Source organism: Acanthaster planci, linkage group LG02 (genome assembly GCF_054643075.1).
Source record: "Acanthaster planci isolate LZ-2023a linkage group LG02, COTS_SCS, whole genome shotgun sequence".
Lineage (NCBI taxonomy): Eukaryota > Metazoa > Echinodermata > Asteroidea > Valvatida > Acanthasteridae > Acanthaster > Acanthaster planci.
The window spans coordinates 2,618,438-2,636,801 of NC_141778.1; the positions used below are offsets into that span (position 1 = coordinate 2,618,438).

Genomic DNA, 18,364 nt, shown 5'->3' on the forward strand with positions numbered 1-18,364 from the left:
AATTGGCTTAAACAAAATTCAACAATGCCCCAAATTTAAGTATCTACCTGTCGTAGACATTTGGGCCGCCAACGTAAATCTCAATTTCCGACATTGCTGCATAGTTGTTGCCCCCACCAAGAGTGCTCACTAGAGAAAACACCAATTGATTGGCATTCCATCGGACGGGCAGGTTGGCGAAGGAGCCAAAGTAGCAGGAGGAACTGGGCAGGACGAAGTTACTTGTGACATCTCTGGTGACGCCGTTCAGAGAAGATTGCACCTGTAAAAAATATGCAATCACCAAAAAACTTCACCGACATGATCTCCAGCGTTAGGACTAGCTGAAAGTGCTGAATGGTGATATGACACAAACTTGAATCACTGAATGTGGATGCCATTCTGAAAATGGAACCAAAGAACATATTGTGCATTTGTGCACATTCCAATGAAATTTGATGGTCTGTACTCTGCACTAAAAATCATGTAAAATAGCTTATTTCTTAAAAGATTATTTGTCCTGCAAGAAAATGCCTAAAATTCCCAAGGTCCTAAGTTTTAAAAGTTGTGCTTATGATGCAATGTTTCACAACCGCAGTTTTGAGACACTCTGAGGTGAGATTTTTGACTGTTTAAATTTGGTATTGTGAGTAAAAATTGTGAACAGCTCAACTTTACATATTTACCTTAAATCGTGTTGGAAATTGGCAAACTGGGTACACCCTGATGGTGTTGAGGAAGTATTGCCCCTGAAGATTGATCGTGAGAGTGGCTGAGCTTGAAGAACTCAAGAAATATTGATGGATGTCATTATTCAGCGTCTGATCAAAGAGATAATGGAGTAAGTATGAGGTTCCATCATTTGGAAGACCATAGTAATGCGGATTGCGGTTGTACACAGCTCCTGAGGATGTCACTGTGATCCCAGACGAGGCGGTGTAAGACGTCGTCTTACTGTACGAAGCTGGGACATTACTGATGTCAAGACGCCAGCCTATGTTCTCGATCTCGTTGTTGATTGGATGCCATCCGGCATTGTCCACTCTAAGCACACTTAATTCAGTGTGAAGGTTCTTCAGGTAGAAAGTCCCAGATGCGCCAGCCTCGGCTTGGCCTTGGGTGGGGCCCCCTTGGACATTGTAGGCACCTTGGAAGAAGTCATGGGTCACGTTGCTGGTGTGGTAGACGGTGACACGTCCCCCGGAGCCACTGCCCCCTGTGGAATCACCTGAGCCTCCCATGGCCTGTATAGCTCCAGTGTGGCCACCTAACAGAAAAAAGAAATGATACACCATCCAAAGCACGAATAAGCTACTAAGGCTAACACTCTGAATCAAACTCAAGGGGCTTCTTGATGCTGTAATAGTTGGCACAAGTAAATAATCCTCAAATGTTTTCTGAAGAATGCTACTCACTATAACATTTACATTTCCAAGTATCTGATGGCAGTGCCACAGAATTATAGAACTCATACTCGGGTACATTTCTGATACTCATACTCATGAAAATGTACTTGTACTCACATGAAAAAATCCCATGAAGTACTTATACATGCACCATTTTCCCGGAAAAGATTCCCAGTTTAGCGACATGTTTCCAATTTTCACAACCAAATTGCCACTGAACCTGCACAGCGTGGCAAAATGTTTTGTAACTGCAAGGAAGCTCTTATCATAACGCAGTTAAAGATTCCTTATTCTCCAAATTTAACAAGGATCCTGGTTGTATTTACAAAGAGCTAAAGAAATTCTGACTTCTAAGAGATTCTTTAAAGAACCAAGACATGAAAATGCACTTGTTTCACGATAGCACTTCAAGTTTAAAAACCGCTTCATGAGATTCTTCAGGGATCCAAAAGTGACAGAATTGGCACACAAGCTGCCACGTCCAAGTTTTTAATTTATTCTTCAGCAAACAAATAATTCCATTCTTCCGATCTTACAATCTCAACTCGAAATTCATTGCGGCCTTCTTTCAGAAGACTTAGATTCTTCTTCCCTTTGGAGGATACTGACCAGTCAGTGCCCCGGCGTAGATGAGAATACTGCCACCGCTGCCACCGGATGCCCCCGAAAAACTGTTCTGGATACCGATGTTCAGACTGTTCGCTTTAATATAACCATCCACACGCAAGATATCATCCACAGCAATGTCTAGTATCCCACCCCCTGGATAAAATAATCAGATGAAGAAGTCCTGTTTTAGTCAGTGTAATACAAAAACCGGACACTGCAAAGACTATTAAACATCACAGAAATGACATACGTATAGTCTTTCAGTTTCCTACAAAAGCGACCAGAACAAAAAACTTCAAGGATCAAAAGGTTTTCTGGTTCTTAATAACACACATTTCCTCTTAACAATAGTTCACTACGATAAAGCATAGTTTTCCTAACAAATCACTATGTACATGTAGATGTAACTAGATGCCGAATTCAACACTAGCATATGCATTCAATTTAATTCAATTACATTCAAATCCTCCTGTGGCAAAATACAGGTACTAACAATGTATTAGATAAATACAACCAGACACTGCTCATGTCAAACTGTTGATTTAAATAAGTAAAAAAGTTCAAGTTTGCACAAAAGTAAGGAAGTCACCATACCTATGCCACCTCTTGACCCAGCACCCCCACTGCCAAAGGAGGCAGGGTACAGCAGATCGCCGTATGGGAGGTTACGCTTCAGTCGACAGCTGGCAAACCCATCGCAAGCGCCACGTCCTCCTATGCCACCATGGGAAGCACCGCTGTTGCCAAGGCGATGGGCGACACCAGGTGCTGTTTTTATTCAAAGAAAGGAAGCCATTATGTGTTCAACCCTAGCTGAAGTGTGTAAAGATATCACTCTTTCCAAATGTTATTCTTATAGTCAAATTGGAGACAAGAAAGACGTGGCATAAATAGCCTGCATATAATGGCTCAAGCTTTTAACAGCTGTTTGCCTACTACACCAGATTTTACAATGAATTTTGACATAATAAGTTCCTATAAAAATCAGAGCTCTGGGCTGCCACAGCACATGGTTCAAGTGTGAAATTCAACATTGAGGCTGACAGTTTTTGAAAGTAAAAATTTCTGTTAGCAATTTATGATAATGGTTTAGGGCAACTTTTTCCTAACCTTGTCCAAGGCCTGTCAGGTATCCGCCATCGCTGACATCCACGTTACCTCCATCATCAACAGTCATGTTGTAATCACATTCGATCCTCAGGCTTTTTGCATATACCAGACCACCACCCTCAACACGCAGGTTCCCGGTGTGGAGCACATACTGTTCCAGGTGAGCAAACGGAGCTGAGAAGTTGGCAACACTGTTGGCTTTGACGATGACGGTCCCATTGTAGCGGTACTGAAGGCGTGGGAGGTCATTTGTCGATCCCGTCAGGTGAGATCGAAGCCAAGCACCATTGTATAAGGTGAGGTTGTGGATGTGGTCTAATCGTCCTTCAATGTTGATAAAAATCTCACTCATGACAGTGTCTGGAGCCAGACCAAGGTAACCAAGCTGGTAGATGTAAACACTGAAGGGTATGTCAATGTAATCCCGTTTGAGATCCATGACCTGGTTCGGTCCAATGTGGACTACTCCTGAGCGGTCGCCAATCATGTGCCGAAAGAAGAGAGAGCCACCAGCATCATAGGGATCCGTCTGGATAGCAAGATGTGCATTGCCATAGATTTGGAGCTCCTCAAAATGGTAGTTGTGGTCACCGCCGGCAAGGTGATGCTCACCGGACTGAGGGAGAAGCCAAGCCTTAAAGCTGTCCTGAGATATGTCTGCATGACTCGGGATCTTCCCGACAAACTGGCTCTCCAAGTTGGCATTCTCAACCAGAAGGGTCCGATGCTGATGTCCCATATGATAAAAGAAGACAGTGCCGGGGCCTCCAGCTTCGGCTGTACCAAGGGCCTTGCCTCCATGAGCTTGGAACTGACCGAGGAATGTCTGGTTGGAGTGGAAGTAGAGAGCAGTGCGACCCCCAGCACCTGCTCCTCCAAGAGTGTTGCCTGGGTTACCACCATTCACAGACACGATGCCCGTACCTTTGATGAGGTAGCACTCAATCAAGATGCTCCCGCCGCTGCCACTACCACTAGAGCCATCACCTGCTTGACTCCCATCAGCACTCAGGACTCCATCAATCTGGAAAGTGTCACTGATATTGAGGAAGATGATCCCACCACCGCTGCCACCATTTAGACCTCCTCCTGTACTCCCAAACTCAAACGGCTCGTATAGACTTCCATAGGCCTGTCCTGTTTTTAGAGCTGCAGCCCCCCGACCACTTGTTCCCCCATGTCCTCCCCCAGACGAGCCGCCGGAGGCAGTGAAGCCACGACCGATGTTCACAGCATTTGGTAAATCTTGGGAGTCAGAGACACTGTACCCTTCACCATCTACATTCAGGCTACCGCCATCATCAATTGTGACATTTGTCGACTGAATCCACAGCCGGGTTCCGTGGAACAAACCACCCCCTTCAACAAACAATGCAACAGATTTGAAGAAGATGCCAGGGTTTCCAACGGGTTCTGTAGTACCAAGAATAGAGGCATCATCTTGTATCCTCACCACCTCAAATTCATAGTGGCTAGGGTCTTCATATCGGGTACGGCCTCCATGTTCCATGGACAGTAAGCCTCCATGATGGAGGGTCATGTTCTCAATGTGAGCAAGGACCCCATGCAACCAGATACTGACGCCATGCACAATGGTATAGGGTGCCAGACCAAGGAAACCACCGGCATACACACGTGCACTGAATGGTAGATCTATCTCTGGCCTATAAAGGTCCAAAACCTGATTCCATCCAATATGGAAAGTTCCTGATCGATCTCCAATCATGTATAGGAAGAACAGTGTGGCATTGGTGTCAACCGGATCCGTCAGGATAGCAACATGTGCAGCACCGTAAATCTGCAGCTCTTCAAAGTGGTAGTCAAACTTTCCATTTGCAAAGTCGTGACTTCCAGACTGGGGAAGAATCCAGGTCCGACAGCTATCAGTGGATAGATCATGGTAGGTCCTGATCACATTCAAGGAGTTGAGAGGTTCAAGACCATCATTATCAATTATCAGAGTGCGGTGATCGTACACCATGTGGTAGATGAAAGCTGTTCCACTGCCTCCATTTTCAGCCAGGGTTGCATGGCCAGCCCGTCCACCTCTGACATGGTAGTTAAACGCTGTTGCCGTCTCATTGTTCACAAAGTACATCGCAAATCTGCCACCAGCTCCTCCACTCCCAGGATACGTTGAATGGGTGGACCCATCACCCCCATTGACAGCAAAGCGCCCATACCCTTTAATAGTTTGACAGTAGACCCAGATGCTCCCACCACTGCCTCCACCTCCACCATTTCCATCAGCTGATCCTCCATTTGCTGTCACCTCTCCATCAACCTCAATCGTGTCTGTGACATTCATCCAAATCAGACCACCACCTCTTCCACTGGCTGCCCCACCGAGTCCTCGGCCACCTGCACTGCCAAACATGTAGGGCTCATACAGGTCTCCATAAGCAAATCCTGAAGTCCTGGACAGAGAGTAGACACTTATCCCACCGCTGCCACCATGTCCTCCTCCTGAACCTACACCTGTGCTTATATCGGGCATTCCAGGGTTGACATCTCCATGGAGGGAGAGATGGAAGTGGGTGTCATTGAAATGAGTGGAGTCATATCCTTCAGCATCTACTGATAATTTACCACCAGCATCTACAGTTATGTTCTCAGAAAGTAAGGTAAGATGGGTCCCATGCAGTAAGCCGCCACCTTCTATGACAAATGCCCGTGTTTGGAAGGTGATGCCAGGTTCTGTTATGGTATCTGTAATAGCTTCTATGATGGCATCATCTTGAATGCGGACAAACTGGAACTCATAGTGGCTAAAAGGGCTTCCAGTTGTCCGGCCGCCATGTTGGAGCCACATGTATCCGCCATGATGGAGAGTGAGATTCAAGACATGGGAGAGCAAGCCAGCCATATGTATCTCTACACCGTGGACAACAGTCTTAGGAGCCAAACCCAGGTGTCCATCATAGTAGACATGCACACTGAATGGCAGATCAATTTCCTCCCTCTCTAGATCCATTTCTTGAAGATCCCCAACATGAATGGTACCCGTACGATCTCCAATCATATGCTGGAAGAACAGTGTCACCTGTCGAGCCTTGGAGCTGGCAACTGCCGTACCACTGCTGAAATCCTCAAACAGGTTTACACTGCCTGCTGAATCATTGAACACATTGACGGCCATGTGGGCGCTGTCGTAGATCTGCAGCTCCTCAAAGTGGAACATGTTCTTCCCCCCTGCAAAGTCATGTCTCCCAGAAAAGGGAAGGATCCAAGCGCGGCAGCCATCCTCCTCAAGGTTGGCCCAGTCAATGGCCTTGACTCTAGGAAGGTATCCAGCATTCTCCAGAAAGAGGGTTCGGTGGTCATGGTAGAGATGGTAGAGGAAGATGGTCCCTGGACCACCGCCTTCACACTCCTCACAATCGCTTCCCGGTGCACCACCATGAGACTCGTACTTGAAACCATTAGCTGTTTCATTCTTCCGGAAGTACAGTGCGACCCGTCCGCCTGCACCTCCTCCAGACCTTGATGATCCTGATCCTCCATTGGTAGCGATAGTCCCATAGCCTTTGATCTTCTCACAGTGCATCCATATGCTGCCACCGCTGCCTCCCCCATTGAGGTGTGTGTTGGTTTCACCTCCATTCCCATTAGCCGAGACTAGGCCATCAATATGAATGGTATCAGTGACATTGAACCAGATTCGACCACCTCCTGAGCCCCCATTTGCCCCACCACCAGCACTTCCAAACTCTTCTGGCTCGTACAGATCACTGTACGGCTGGCCAGTTCTTGCAACTCCTTAAAAAGGTGAGAAAAAGTGAAGTGTGAATTTAGATACAATGTGCAAATATGTATAATTATTGTTAACGTGTAAGAAATATTTTAGAATAAACTTCAAGGGAAATCATCACTAACCTTTTCCATGTCCCCCACTGCCTCCATGACCAGCACCTGTAGAGCCTGAAGAGCCTGTTTGTCCCATTCCAAAGTTGATGATTCCATGCAGGCCTTCCCGGAAGCTTCCATCCGGATTTGAGCTTCCACCATCCTGGACGGAGTAACCCTGGCCATCTGCGCTTAACCGGCCCCCTGCATCAATGGTGATGTTCTCAGCATGGACGTAGAGATGCGTGCCTTCAACCAGCCCACCTCCATCCACCAGCAGCGTCACGACGGTGAAGTTCATTCCGGGGTCCCGGACAGGGTCTGCGATCATGTGCACATACCCATCATCCTGGACATGAACCTGCTGGAATTCGTACTGCCCCGAAGGCAGGGTACCAGTGTGCCCATCCCTGTTCAACCAGAAACGTCCCTGGTGGTGCAGAGTCAAGCTCTCAACATAGCTCAATGCTCCATTTAGGAATATTGTTACCCCATGCACGAAAGTCTCTGGAGCCAATCCCAGATGGCCACCCACATAAACGTGTACGTTGAAGGGCAGATCAATTTTGGGACGGTAGAGATCCACAGATTGGTTGTAACCAACATGCAGCGTGCCTGTGCGATCACCAATCATGTTTTCAAAGTAAATAGATGCATTAGAGTCTGGGGGGTCGGTGAGAATTGCAAGGTGAGCACGACCATACAGCTGGAATTCTTCAAAGTAGTACTGTTGGTCACCTAAGGAGTAAACAAACAGAATATTGCAGAACACATTTGATTTCATTTGTTGGAAGTACAGGTATATATCAGAAAAGATCTTAATTTCAACTGTGTTTGTCTACAGATGTAAGATTATCCTTCTCCCAAAAAAGGTTCTTCTTTCTTTTTCTGGAGAAATCTTCTCAGGATAACAGTCTGAATTCAAAGACGCCACTTTCTTGGTTGCTAAGTGATTTCTTAAGGTTGCCAAGTAACTGGTACCTGCAAATTCATGCTCTCCTGAGGAAGGTAGAAGCCAAGCTCGGCTTTCATCTTCGGACAGATCGTGGTAGTCAACAATCACATTCTCATCCTCTTTCGGTCCTTTGCCAAGATTATTGATGACCAGAGTCCGATGCTTGTACCCTAAAAAGTTTTCCCAAATCTATTTCTGTTAAATACTTTTCCAAGTTTATATAACTTTGTTCATAAAATACAAAAAAATATTCAATTATTACAAGCTTAACACCAAACAAAATTATTATTAAGTAATATAAAGTCTTCCTAAAACTGAACACCGCAAAATGCAAATGTTATTTAAAGGCAGTACGTTCTCAGAAATACATCACAAAGCTTAACGGTATTCATAGTAATTTTTAACAATAGTAAATACTCATTTCGTTCAATCATAAACAGTACAATTGTCTTTCAAAGAAACTTCCTCATGGTTATTCCCAATTGTCCCAAAATACCTGAAAATAACTTCAAAACAGAAACTAGAAAACTGAATTCTTACCTGTGTGGTAAAAGAACATGGTCCCTGGCCCCCCGACACCAGCTCCCTGCCCTCCTGCTAGGCCCCCGTGGGCCTCAAATGAACCCGAGAAAGTCCGATTGAGGGCAAAGTATGTGGCAATTCGCCCTGCCGAGCCTCCACCTCCCTGGTAGCCTCCATGGACATGGCCTGCGCCACCATTGACGGTCACCCTTCCATAGCCCTGGCAACATTCAACAATCATTACCACAGAGGGTCAGAGATGTTTTCCAAATCATGCTTTTTTTATTCCTTGAAGGAAAAAACAGACTTTGAAATGCCTTGAAACGGGCTTAACTCTCTGCCACATTTTGACAGATTTCATCACAATGTAGCTTTCTTTCATTATACCGAGGTTCAAGGAGTTTCTGATATCTTCCATGATTACGAGGCCGAGGACATGAAAGTCAGAGTTACCACTCCCACTGACAGCTGCACAATACGTAGACTGAAAAGAGTATGAACTCGGAATGAAACTGAACGCACAGACGGATTGAATTGAAACTTCACCGATGTATTCAAATTGGGTTTCCTTACATGTGTCCCAACATTCTCGAAGATTGGTTTTGGGAACAGGGGGAACTAGAGGGTGGAATTTGTCCCCTAAGCTGGCTGGGAGAAAGTCCCTTGTAACTCCAGCCCTTTTAGGGTTACAGTTATGTGCATCCTTACCTGCATCAGGTTGGTGTTGATCCAGATCGACCCCCCACTACCTCCACCATTCCCATATTGTGTGGCTGAGTCGCCATTGGCGCTCACTTCTCCGTCAACCTTTAGCGTGTCGGCAACATTCAGGATCATTGTCCCACCACCCAGACCACCCTTTGGACCCCCACCTTTACAGCCCAGATGGAAGGGCTCAAAGACATGGCCATACGCAGCACCAGTTTTACGTTGGTGGGAGCTGCGTCCTCCGCGACCACCGTGACCAGCACCTAGAAACAAAGAAAACCAAACATATAGAGAATTTCATGAGTTTCCAAAATCAGAGAAAACAGCAAGTTCAAGCGATTTCTCTTAAACCCTTATGTAGTCTTTTCAACTTAATATTCATTTCAATTCTGTTGTGTGGAGAATCTCAGATGCATTTCCTCTTGGGTGAAGGAATTGTGGGTTTGTGCACATTCAGTTGAAAACTGATCACTGCATGGTGTCATCTACCACATACCTGATCCACCATAGCTTCCTGATCCACTCTTCCCTTCCCCGTCCACATCCGGACACGGCAACTCGTGAACATCGGCCACCAGCCGGCCCATGTCGTCTACAACCAGCACGTCTGCATTGATTTCGATCCTCTTTGTGTGCAGGTGGCCGCCACCCTCCACTGTCAGCCTCTGGACGGTCAATGTGAAGTTGTCCAGGGCATCATCCCCATCATCCACAGAGGTGACCTCCCCATTGGCAGCCACGGTCAGCGAATCAAAGCGGTAGTGGCCAGCAAAGTCCCCTTGGACGAGATCCAGGGAGGTGTCAAGGGTTTCATTGAGAAGGCGGGATGTTCCGCTCGGTGACAGCAGGAGGCGACAGCCATTGCCAACAGTAAGGTCATGAACACTGATCGTGCCCCTGGTTAAAATAAAACATTGCAAGTATGCCAACAACACGAAATTGTTGATCTCCAGACTAATCCAAGGAGCTGTTACTGCAGAAAAATCATACTTGCAAGTGCATTTACCAAAATCAGAACACCCTTTTCAGTAAAGCAGTAACAAGCACGCACCACCTTTTCATGCTTGTGGTGCCACCATACTAAGGACTTCAATTCCTGTCACCAAAATATTCAATAAAACACCTTTCCCCAGTACACATGAATCCAGTATTAAATGCTATCACTGGCCATGTACAGTGGCCCCCAGCAATGGCGGCAAGTATAATGATAACTACTGTGTACAGTCACTGTCCTGCGACAAGTCCCTCTTTGCAAAACCCAGCACAATACTTTAAACCATTAAAAGGGGCCCCATCAGGAATGTCCAGTGAAAAGCCACTGGATTTGTCTACACAAAATGCTTGATTGATGTATCAGGCGATGTAGGCCAGAAGTTCAAGGCATGTACAACACATTTGCTATCACAGACACAAGAAACACTTGCTAGTATCATTTGTTAGCCACCCCAGCAAATACAGACTGTTGGATTCTGTCTACATAAGGATTTTTCCAGAAATTAGGGGTCCAAAAGTGTGACATTTTTAGATCCCTGTTACATCTGACCTTTGTTACTTGACAAGGAAATATCACTGGAATTGATTTCAAACTATTGCTTTTTGTTTGGCAAGTAATTTGCATTAATTCATCACTCTCGGAAATCAGAAAATGTGTTCTGAACTTACAAAATCATATGTCAGATGTGACAGGGGCACACAAAAAATAGACCCCTAATTTCTGGAATCACCCATGTCCTCCGACATGAACTGGTTAAACCAGGGACAAACACTGATCACGTAATAGCAACTGATTTCCAACACATGCTATCTCCTTACCTGACCACTATGGTGATGTCGTAGCAGGTGAACTTGGGCGGAAGAATTAGCAAGCCACCTTCGTAGACGTGCACGTTGACGCTAAACTCTGAGTCGTCCGCAAAATGTCCAACAAACACTTGACCGTTGCCGATGTGCATAAAGGAGGAGTCATCGCCAATGAAGGTGTCAACTTTCATTCTAAAAAATCGTTAAAAAATGAAAACACCAAGAATGCCAAATGGGAATAGGGAAACCTTAACAGGTGACTGACGCTGTCTTATCTGGGACTTTGAGGTCAACGTTTTTGAAACATATTGGTAATTAGGGGTCCATCTTTTTTGTGTCCCTGTCAAATCTGACATATGATTTTGTAAAAGGTCAGATGTAACAGGGACACAAAAATGTCACACTTTTGGACCCCTGATTTCTGGAATTACCCATGTATATAAAATAAATAACACAAGAATCAAATTTACACCATTTTGAATGTATTTCCACACAACCCTCGAAAAAGATATGGTTTTTAATGTACAAGTGCAGCACTGAAGATATGGACAAATGTAGTAATGTCTCTTGCTTACGGACACAAAAAGAATTAACCACTGTCTTAGAAATCCTGGGATTCTCACAATTCTTCCAACAAATAAATGCCAAGTTCATAATGTACATTCCATTTAATGCACCAAATCTCTCACTCAAATCAACACTCATTTGTCACCAACTATGCATTTTTCCTAAAATAGCATTAACAACTTGATTGATGGGACTTAAATTCCATAAAAATTGTTAATTTCCAAGGCAATTTTAAATCATTCTGTCAACATAAATGCTTCAATGTGGTTCTTGTAATCAGAAAATTCAGTATAAATGACTCAAGAACAATAGTAAAACTATGTCTGTTATCATCAATTATTAACAACAGGAACTAACTGTGTTAGGTTAGTCTCCGTAGCCAGGTGAGCCTGTCTCAAGATCTGCACATGTTCAAACTCTAGCACTTCATCCTCATCGTCGTCAAGTAGCCAAGAGCGACTGGAATCAAGACTAGGGTGGTCATACTGCCCCGTAGTTATGGTTTCCACTGGTGGGGGCTGGTTGTTGCTGTCGATGATGAGGGTGCGGTTAAGGATTGCTGGTGGGAGATTCTGTTGAAGAAAATAAAACATATTGTTGGAATTTGAGTTTTTAATGCAAGGAAAAGATTAAATTAGCTCTATAGCATCGAATGAGCAGCTTCCAATATGAACTGTTGCCAACTACAATTCAACTACTCAAATACAGTATGACTGAACTTGGGACCAGACCACGGGGTACCATTGCATTGTTGGTTATCAACAGCTTTTCCTTATAATTAAATAAAAGAAGGAACCCGTGGATTGTGTGAGTATACTACGAGCGTAGTGAGAAATGTACAGCACTGTATTGCACGTGCGCTAGTAAGATAAGACTAACAGATGGTCTTGACCACAGTGCCCATTCAAATTTTATTAATAATGATATTGATTTATAATTTGTACTTATCGGGGCACCAGATCAAGGTGTTAAAATCACTATCATCCCAGCTCAATGGGCCCATAAACATTCCTAGAACAATCCCAGCTCCCTGGGGAGCATACGACTCGATGTTACCATTTCAGGAACATTGGTTTAATCAAACACAACAACCATTGCTGCCATTGCAGGTTACCAACTTATACTTTTGGGTGGAGAGAGACAAGAAGAAATAAAGTGACATGCCCAAGGTCATAACATATAACCAATAGCTGGATTCGAACCCCCGACCTATGTTTGTGAGTCACAGACCCTAATCTCGAGGCCAATATGCCTTGTTCTGTTAGGGCTGTGCCGAATATCAGAATAATCAAATATGTGATTATCAAATTTTTGAATATAATTTTCCAAATTTGAATATTCGAATGCAAAATTCATTAAAAAAGGAAGGGAAAATTTTTTTTGTTTTAAACGAAAAAAAATTGCCCTATGGAGACTTGTTTCAAGCATATTCAAATGAAAAGTGACCGAAATCTTGTAACGATTCAAAAAGTAAATTATTCATTAAACAATTTAAAAGGAATAGAAAATTAATATACAACATGGCAAGAAGTATTGTTCATCTCTTAAATCTTGCTAAAATGTTGCTGGAGGTTCTCCTCGATGAGAAAATCTATTCTATTGATTAAAATGTACAATTGTGTGCATTATTGCGACTGATTTTGTATATGGTTTGTTCATCAACAATCTGCCGGTCGGTATGACCAAATATTTGGATATTCAATCAAATTGGAGGTTGAATATTCAAATGGTGAATTATTCAAATTGACTCAACTCTATGTTCTGCAATGCAGCATTATCAAACAGTGCAATAACGGACTCAATGCAAGAAGTGTTTACCTCAAGATAAACCGTGCCGGCCCCACCATGTCCATACGTGCCAGTTCCACCGTACGCCTGCAGCTGGCCAAACCACCACTCCACGCTCCGGTAGTAGACAGCGAGACGGCCACCCCCTCCTCCTCCGCCATTTGTCCCACCAGATCCACCCCTGACCTGTTAGAGACATGAACGTGTACCATTTAGTGGGGTTGTAAATCCAGAAAAATGGCTGGTTACCAATTGTTGCTCGGTATGCTGATACAAACGACTTCACAATACATGCTATTATGCAGATTCATGTATGTGTTGGAGGTATGCTCAGATTTCTGAGGGTAGGTCTGACGGAATTACCAGGACTGCTTGGCTGCACTCTGTTGCCGTATGGCTGATTAGCCTGGCATATGAAAATTGGATAGAGAACGCAATCTAAGTACACCTTCACTATGCTACGGTGAGCAAGCCAAACAGTGCCCCCTACTGTCTGTGCAAAGACTGACCTGCAGCGTTCCAGCACCTTCCAAGGCCCTCGTCGTGATCCAGATGGAGCCCCCGCTGGCGCCTCCTCTGTTGGTGGCCCCGGATGCCCCGTTGGCCCGAATGGTGCCCTCTACCTGCAGGGTGTCGTCAATGGTCAGTTGCAGAATGCCTCCGCCTGAAATCAAATGTTCAACAAAACTAACAATTCCAAATTTTTCTAAACAACCTTAAATAAAAGAGAAGGACTAAAAAAAAACCTGATAAATACCTCTAGTCCCACCAGTACCTCCGCCACTACCAAAGGCAGTTGGCCGATGCAGAGAGCCGTAGACAATTCCAACGGAGTCTGAAATGTAAGAAAAATACAGGAATTCTTGGAAATTTGCCTGTGCTTCCAATTTTTTATTACAAGCTGTTATATATCAAGACGTAACACCGAGTATTTTCTGACAAAAAGTTTCATTGAGGTTTTTGTAATGAGTTCTATGAGAAGTACTCATAAGGCCAGCTCTTCAAAATCAGTTTCTTTTTTAAATATCATTAAAGAGTAGATCATTTGGCTTCTTTAACAGGTCTACCATTCAAGGCTACACTAAAATGCCAGCAAGGCCTTTCCATGGAAAAGGGATCAAGAGAATTGGTGAAGTTTTAGTAGTTTTCAAAACAAATTCACGCCCTGCTGTTCTTACCTGTTGATTGGCCTTTGCCTCCGATGCCTCCATGCCCGGCCCCAGATCTCTTCCCTGGGGGGCTTGCGCCAGCCCCCTCCATCAACCCCAGGCTGTCTGCCGTGATCACTCCACCGCTATCAACAACCGCAGAGTGAGCCTGCAGGTCCAGGACGGACGACTTGATAGTGCCGCCTCCTTCAACGGTGACCCGACCTGACCTTTGGCCTTCACCCTCACCAGGAGTCACCTAGAAAAAGACAACAGAAATAATAAGGGGCAACATCCGATGACTTTTAATTCAGTAAGAATGTTTAACCAATCAGAATGCTAGAAAAGGAATACACTTTCAAAAAGTTTTGATGGTGCAGTAACCGATCGGACTGTTGAATTCTGCACAGCTCTTTTCAGTCGTGGATCATGTGAAAATTTGAGCGGGGAAAAGAGATCAAAGTTTCCCTAGTTTCACTGAAAAGCATTCCCCGTCAAAGTTGGCCAAGTTGGTACAGGCACAATGTAATCACTTTTTCTTCACAAAGACAGATGATACTTGAATCGTACAGAGAGCATTTAACAAAAGGGTCTCTTAACATGGGGTCTTATTCAATCTGTGGGAGTCACTAAGTCATACCTCGATAATCCAATGATCGTCATCTTGTCCGTCATGGCTCTTGAGTTCAAACAAGCCCCCATCTTGGATAGTCACTCCAACAAACTGAAGCCTCCTGGGACTGGGTAACTCCATTCGGAGGGTACCACCTTGAGCAGAGAGAAATCGCCATCATACTAACCGTGTTAAAACCTGAGAATCTGCATGTAAAGAATTACTCGTTTTCAAAAAATACAAAACTATTATATCACTTTGGTCACATCTCAAGTTACTCGGGCCGACTTTTGAGTTACTGTGGTAAACTCGGAAGTCATTCAAGTCAAGTCTCCAATCACCCTGGTCAAGTCTCACATGAAAGTAATTTTGGTCAAATCTCAAGACTCAAGGCTGGTTACACTTACCAGACCCAACCAGCAAGTGAGCCCTTGACCCATCCAGTGTTCCCCACACGGCCACTTCAGAGCTGATCAACATGGTATTAGGGCAGGCGGCTGACGGATAGATTTGGGTCCAATCAAAGGACTGGCGAAACTCTATGGTAGCCGGAGGCAGAACGAGTGTTGCATTTTCGTAGACGTAGGGCGCCCACGTGACGTTGAGTCTTTTGTAGGGAGACAACTGTATTGAAAAATTCAATTTTCATCACCTCAGAGACAAGAGGGTCAAGATGGTTTAATAGCTCTCAGACAATGGGATTTTCCACTGGTCAAGGTGTGATCATCCTAATGACCCATCACACTTTGTCATGTGATTTACATCCACTGTCTGGTCCCCCTGAGAATTTGACCAATCAGATAACAGGCAGGGAAGCCTTACCACATGGCATGACAACCGGTGAAACCTCAAGGCAGGGACACCTTACCACAAGGCATGACAACACGTGAAACATCAAAGCATGAGGTAGATCAAGTAGCAAATTCTTTGACAAGGAGTCAAGCAAGTTATTTTCACAAAGTTACACATACATGTACATATCTGCGTGCACTGAACATTTGACAAACCAGAACACACAAAGTGGTGTCAAGGTATATGACTACAAATGATACATCTCAGAAGGTGTGAGGACATTGTCTTCATATGACAATACTGTGTGTAATTATATGTGGTGATGGAGACATTGCAAGTCCTCATAAAGACACTGCATGCATTCCCATGAGGATGAGAATCCTGTCTATTCATATGGAGACATCGTGTCTCCATATATATTGGATGACATTACATGTCCTCATATGAAGATAATGTGTGTCCTCATATGTAAGAATGAGGACACTTGCTGTCCCTCTGGTTAAAAGGTTTACTCAAAGCACACCTTGCCTGGCTATGGTTATTAAAGCAAAGTGCTTTAAATAAAAAAAAAAGAACTCAATAAAAGTGTCCTCGTAGTCTATCGCTTTTAGTATGCTTCCTTTGACACCTTCTTTTTACATAACCTTTTTGACGTTACTGGAAAATTTTGAATACCTTGTTAATATCCAAAGTGTGGAAGGGCGCAACGTGTAGATAACCTGTGTCATCTCCTACGATCTCTCCTGAGCGAACAACTGTGCGATTACGGTCAAAGGTCAACTCAGCTCCACCGTAGAGCTCAATGAGAGTGAACTCGTAGACAAAGTCATCAGTCAGTGGCAAAAGATAAGCAACTGCACCTGAAAAAATTTAATAAAATGGGGAGAAGTTATTTTTCTCAGGGCACTTCTGCATCAAGGGAACATTTCTGACACTGATGAACGGAATAACTTTGTGCTCATTCAGTTGTAAATTAGTCAGGTGCAATGCACTGTTACTAATGCAAACCAGTACACATGAATGTGTGGTATTTCCTACCTTAGCTCCAGTCCTTTCATTTTAAGGCTTGCGATTGCACTCCCACGCCATCGCATGCCTAAAAGCTTTCCGAGAAGTGCCAATGATTGCAAGCCTGAAACCAGTCGTACAACACTCCTCAGCATGAGTTTACTTTATAATTATACTTCACAATTTTTGAGAAAATGAAATGAAAAGAATCAAACATTAGGCCTACCTAACAGTTAGTAATGACAAAATAATTTTGATTCTCCCTGCGAAACAGTTTTGTGTAACAGTTCTGTCAGTGTGCAATCGTTTAAGCACACCCACGTTGCACAGCTCTGCAGCAAGCATTGCTGCATTGCTTTATGAGCTTGTAAATGTCACATGTAGTGCCACAAGCTCACACCACTTCTCAGTCAAATTTTTCCAATGAATTCCCTGGTTACCCCAAGTATTTCGTGGAGATGTCTGTCCTGTAAGTTGTTCCGATCACAACAATGTCATTTTTTGGAAAAAAATTATCTGGGCTTTTACTTGCATCTGCACAAAATAATCTCCAGAAGTCGACAAGCTTTCATGATGCAGGCTCCCACGCCCTACGCGTAGTGAACCAACAAATTCCTTTGAAGTTGAGACTGGGATCAGACCAGTCAATCATGATGCACCACGTACATGTAGTATGCGAAAGCCATGGAGAGATCATGCCAGCGTGGATCACAGCAGATCTTTGCGTACAGACACGTAAACGCCCTGATGTTTCCCAATAAAATTGTTTAGTGTTATGAACGAACATAACTCACAGGAAAGAGATTTGGCCAAAAAAAAAAAAATCAAGAAAATCGGGAGATTTATTGGAAAAACTTCATAGAAAACATTGGAGTGATCTTGTGGCTCGTTCAGAGGAGCTCTGCATGGTCCGTTGAGGCTGTTATTATGGAAACGGCATAATTTTATGACCGTCGTAAAACTTTGATTCTTTTTACATGTATTGGACATACCTTGAAGTAAGAAGGTGTAATCTGAAACTCTTGCACTTTTTTTTGTTGGTTTTTTATCTCTTGGTTATTTTATCTTTGTATTTTGCTATGTCTTGATTGATCCAAGGGTCTGACTTATTGTTCAAAATGACACTCCTCGAAAAATTGCACACCTGGAAATGTCCAGGAACATTTTTTTCACATGCCTGCAATTTCCAAATCACAAGGACTGTAGCTCTGATGTGGCCATGCAGCATCTTCAACACAGCCACAGCTATAATATTTGAATTTTATTTCCTTACGATTAATTTTGATATTTGATGTTTACCTGTTGATATGTAATTGGCATAGTCCTCGGCAGTGGCTCGGCTACCACTGGGCTTGGTGACCTTTGCACTTTGACACCGGTTGTCAATGCGAAGGTTCTTGTGGACTGGTTCTTGGCCTTCCATGTATGCTACCCCAGGCCCTCCTGGTTCCGCATTAGAATTTGCAACACCACCACCTGTAAAAATGAAAGATAAACGTAGGAATTCCATGAC

At 44.0% G+C, this 18,364-nt stretch overlaps 1 protein-coding gene across 1 annotated transcript in view; it reads right to left on the minus strand.

Annotated features, from left to right (window-relative positions):
• Positions 1-18,331, minus strand: part of LOC110985773 (uncharacterized) — a 125,770-nt gene extending 107,439 nt beyond the window's left edge. Inside the window, exons 1-20 of the mRNA XM_087133596.1 lie at positions 18,151-18,331; positions 16,519-16,703; positions 15,459-15,675; positions 15,079-15,206; positions 14,469-14,697; positions 14,048-14,125; positions 13,800-13,954; positions 13,321-13,476; positions 11,860-12,074; positions 10,948-11,127; positions 9,632-10,032; positions 9,136-9,398; positions 8,446-8,647; positions 7,932-8,075; positions 6,981-7,688; positions 3,105-6,863; positions 2,589-2,762; positions 1,995-2,147; positions 666-1,246; positions 48-262 (exon numbers count right to left, since the gene is read on the minus strand). Coding sequence (XP_086989722.1) covers positions 48-262; positions 666-1,246; positions 1,995-2,147; positions 2,589-2,762; positions 3,105-6,863; positions 6,981-7,688; positions 7,932-8,075; positions 8,446-8,647; positions 9,136-9,398; positions 9,632-10,032; positions 10,948-11,127; positions 11,860-12,074; positions 13,321-13,476; positions 13,800-13,954; positions 14,048-14,125; positions 14,469-14,697; positions 15,079-15,206; positions 15,459-15,675; positions 16,519-16,703; positions 18,151-18,274 — 8,267 coding nt within the window. The 5' untranslated portion in view covers positions 18,275-18,331. The remainder of the gene's footprint in view (positions 1-47; positions 263-665; positions 1,247-1,994; positions 2,148-2,588; positions 2,763-3,104; positions 6,864-6,980; positions 7,689-7,931; positions 8,076-8,445; positions 8,648-9,135; positions 9,399-9,631; positions 10,033-10,947; positions 11,128-11,859; positions 12,075-13,320; positions 13,477-13,799; positions 13,955-14,047; positions 14,126-14,468; positions 14,698-15,078; positions 15,207-15,458; positions 15,676-16,518; positions 16,704-18,150) is intronic.
• Between the last annotated feature and the right edge of the window lie 33 nt (positions 18,332-18,364).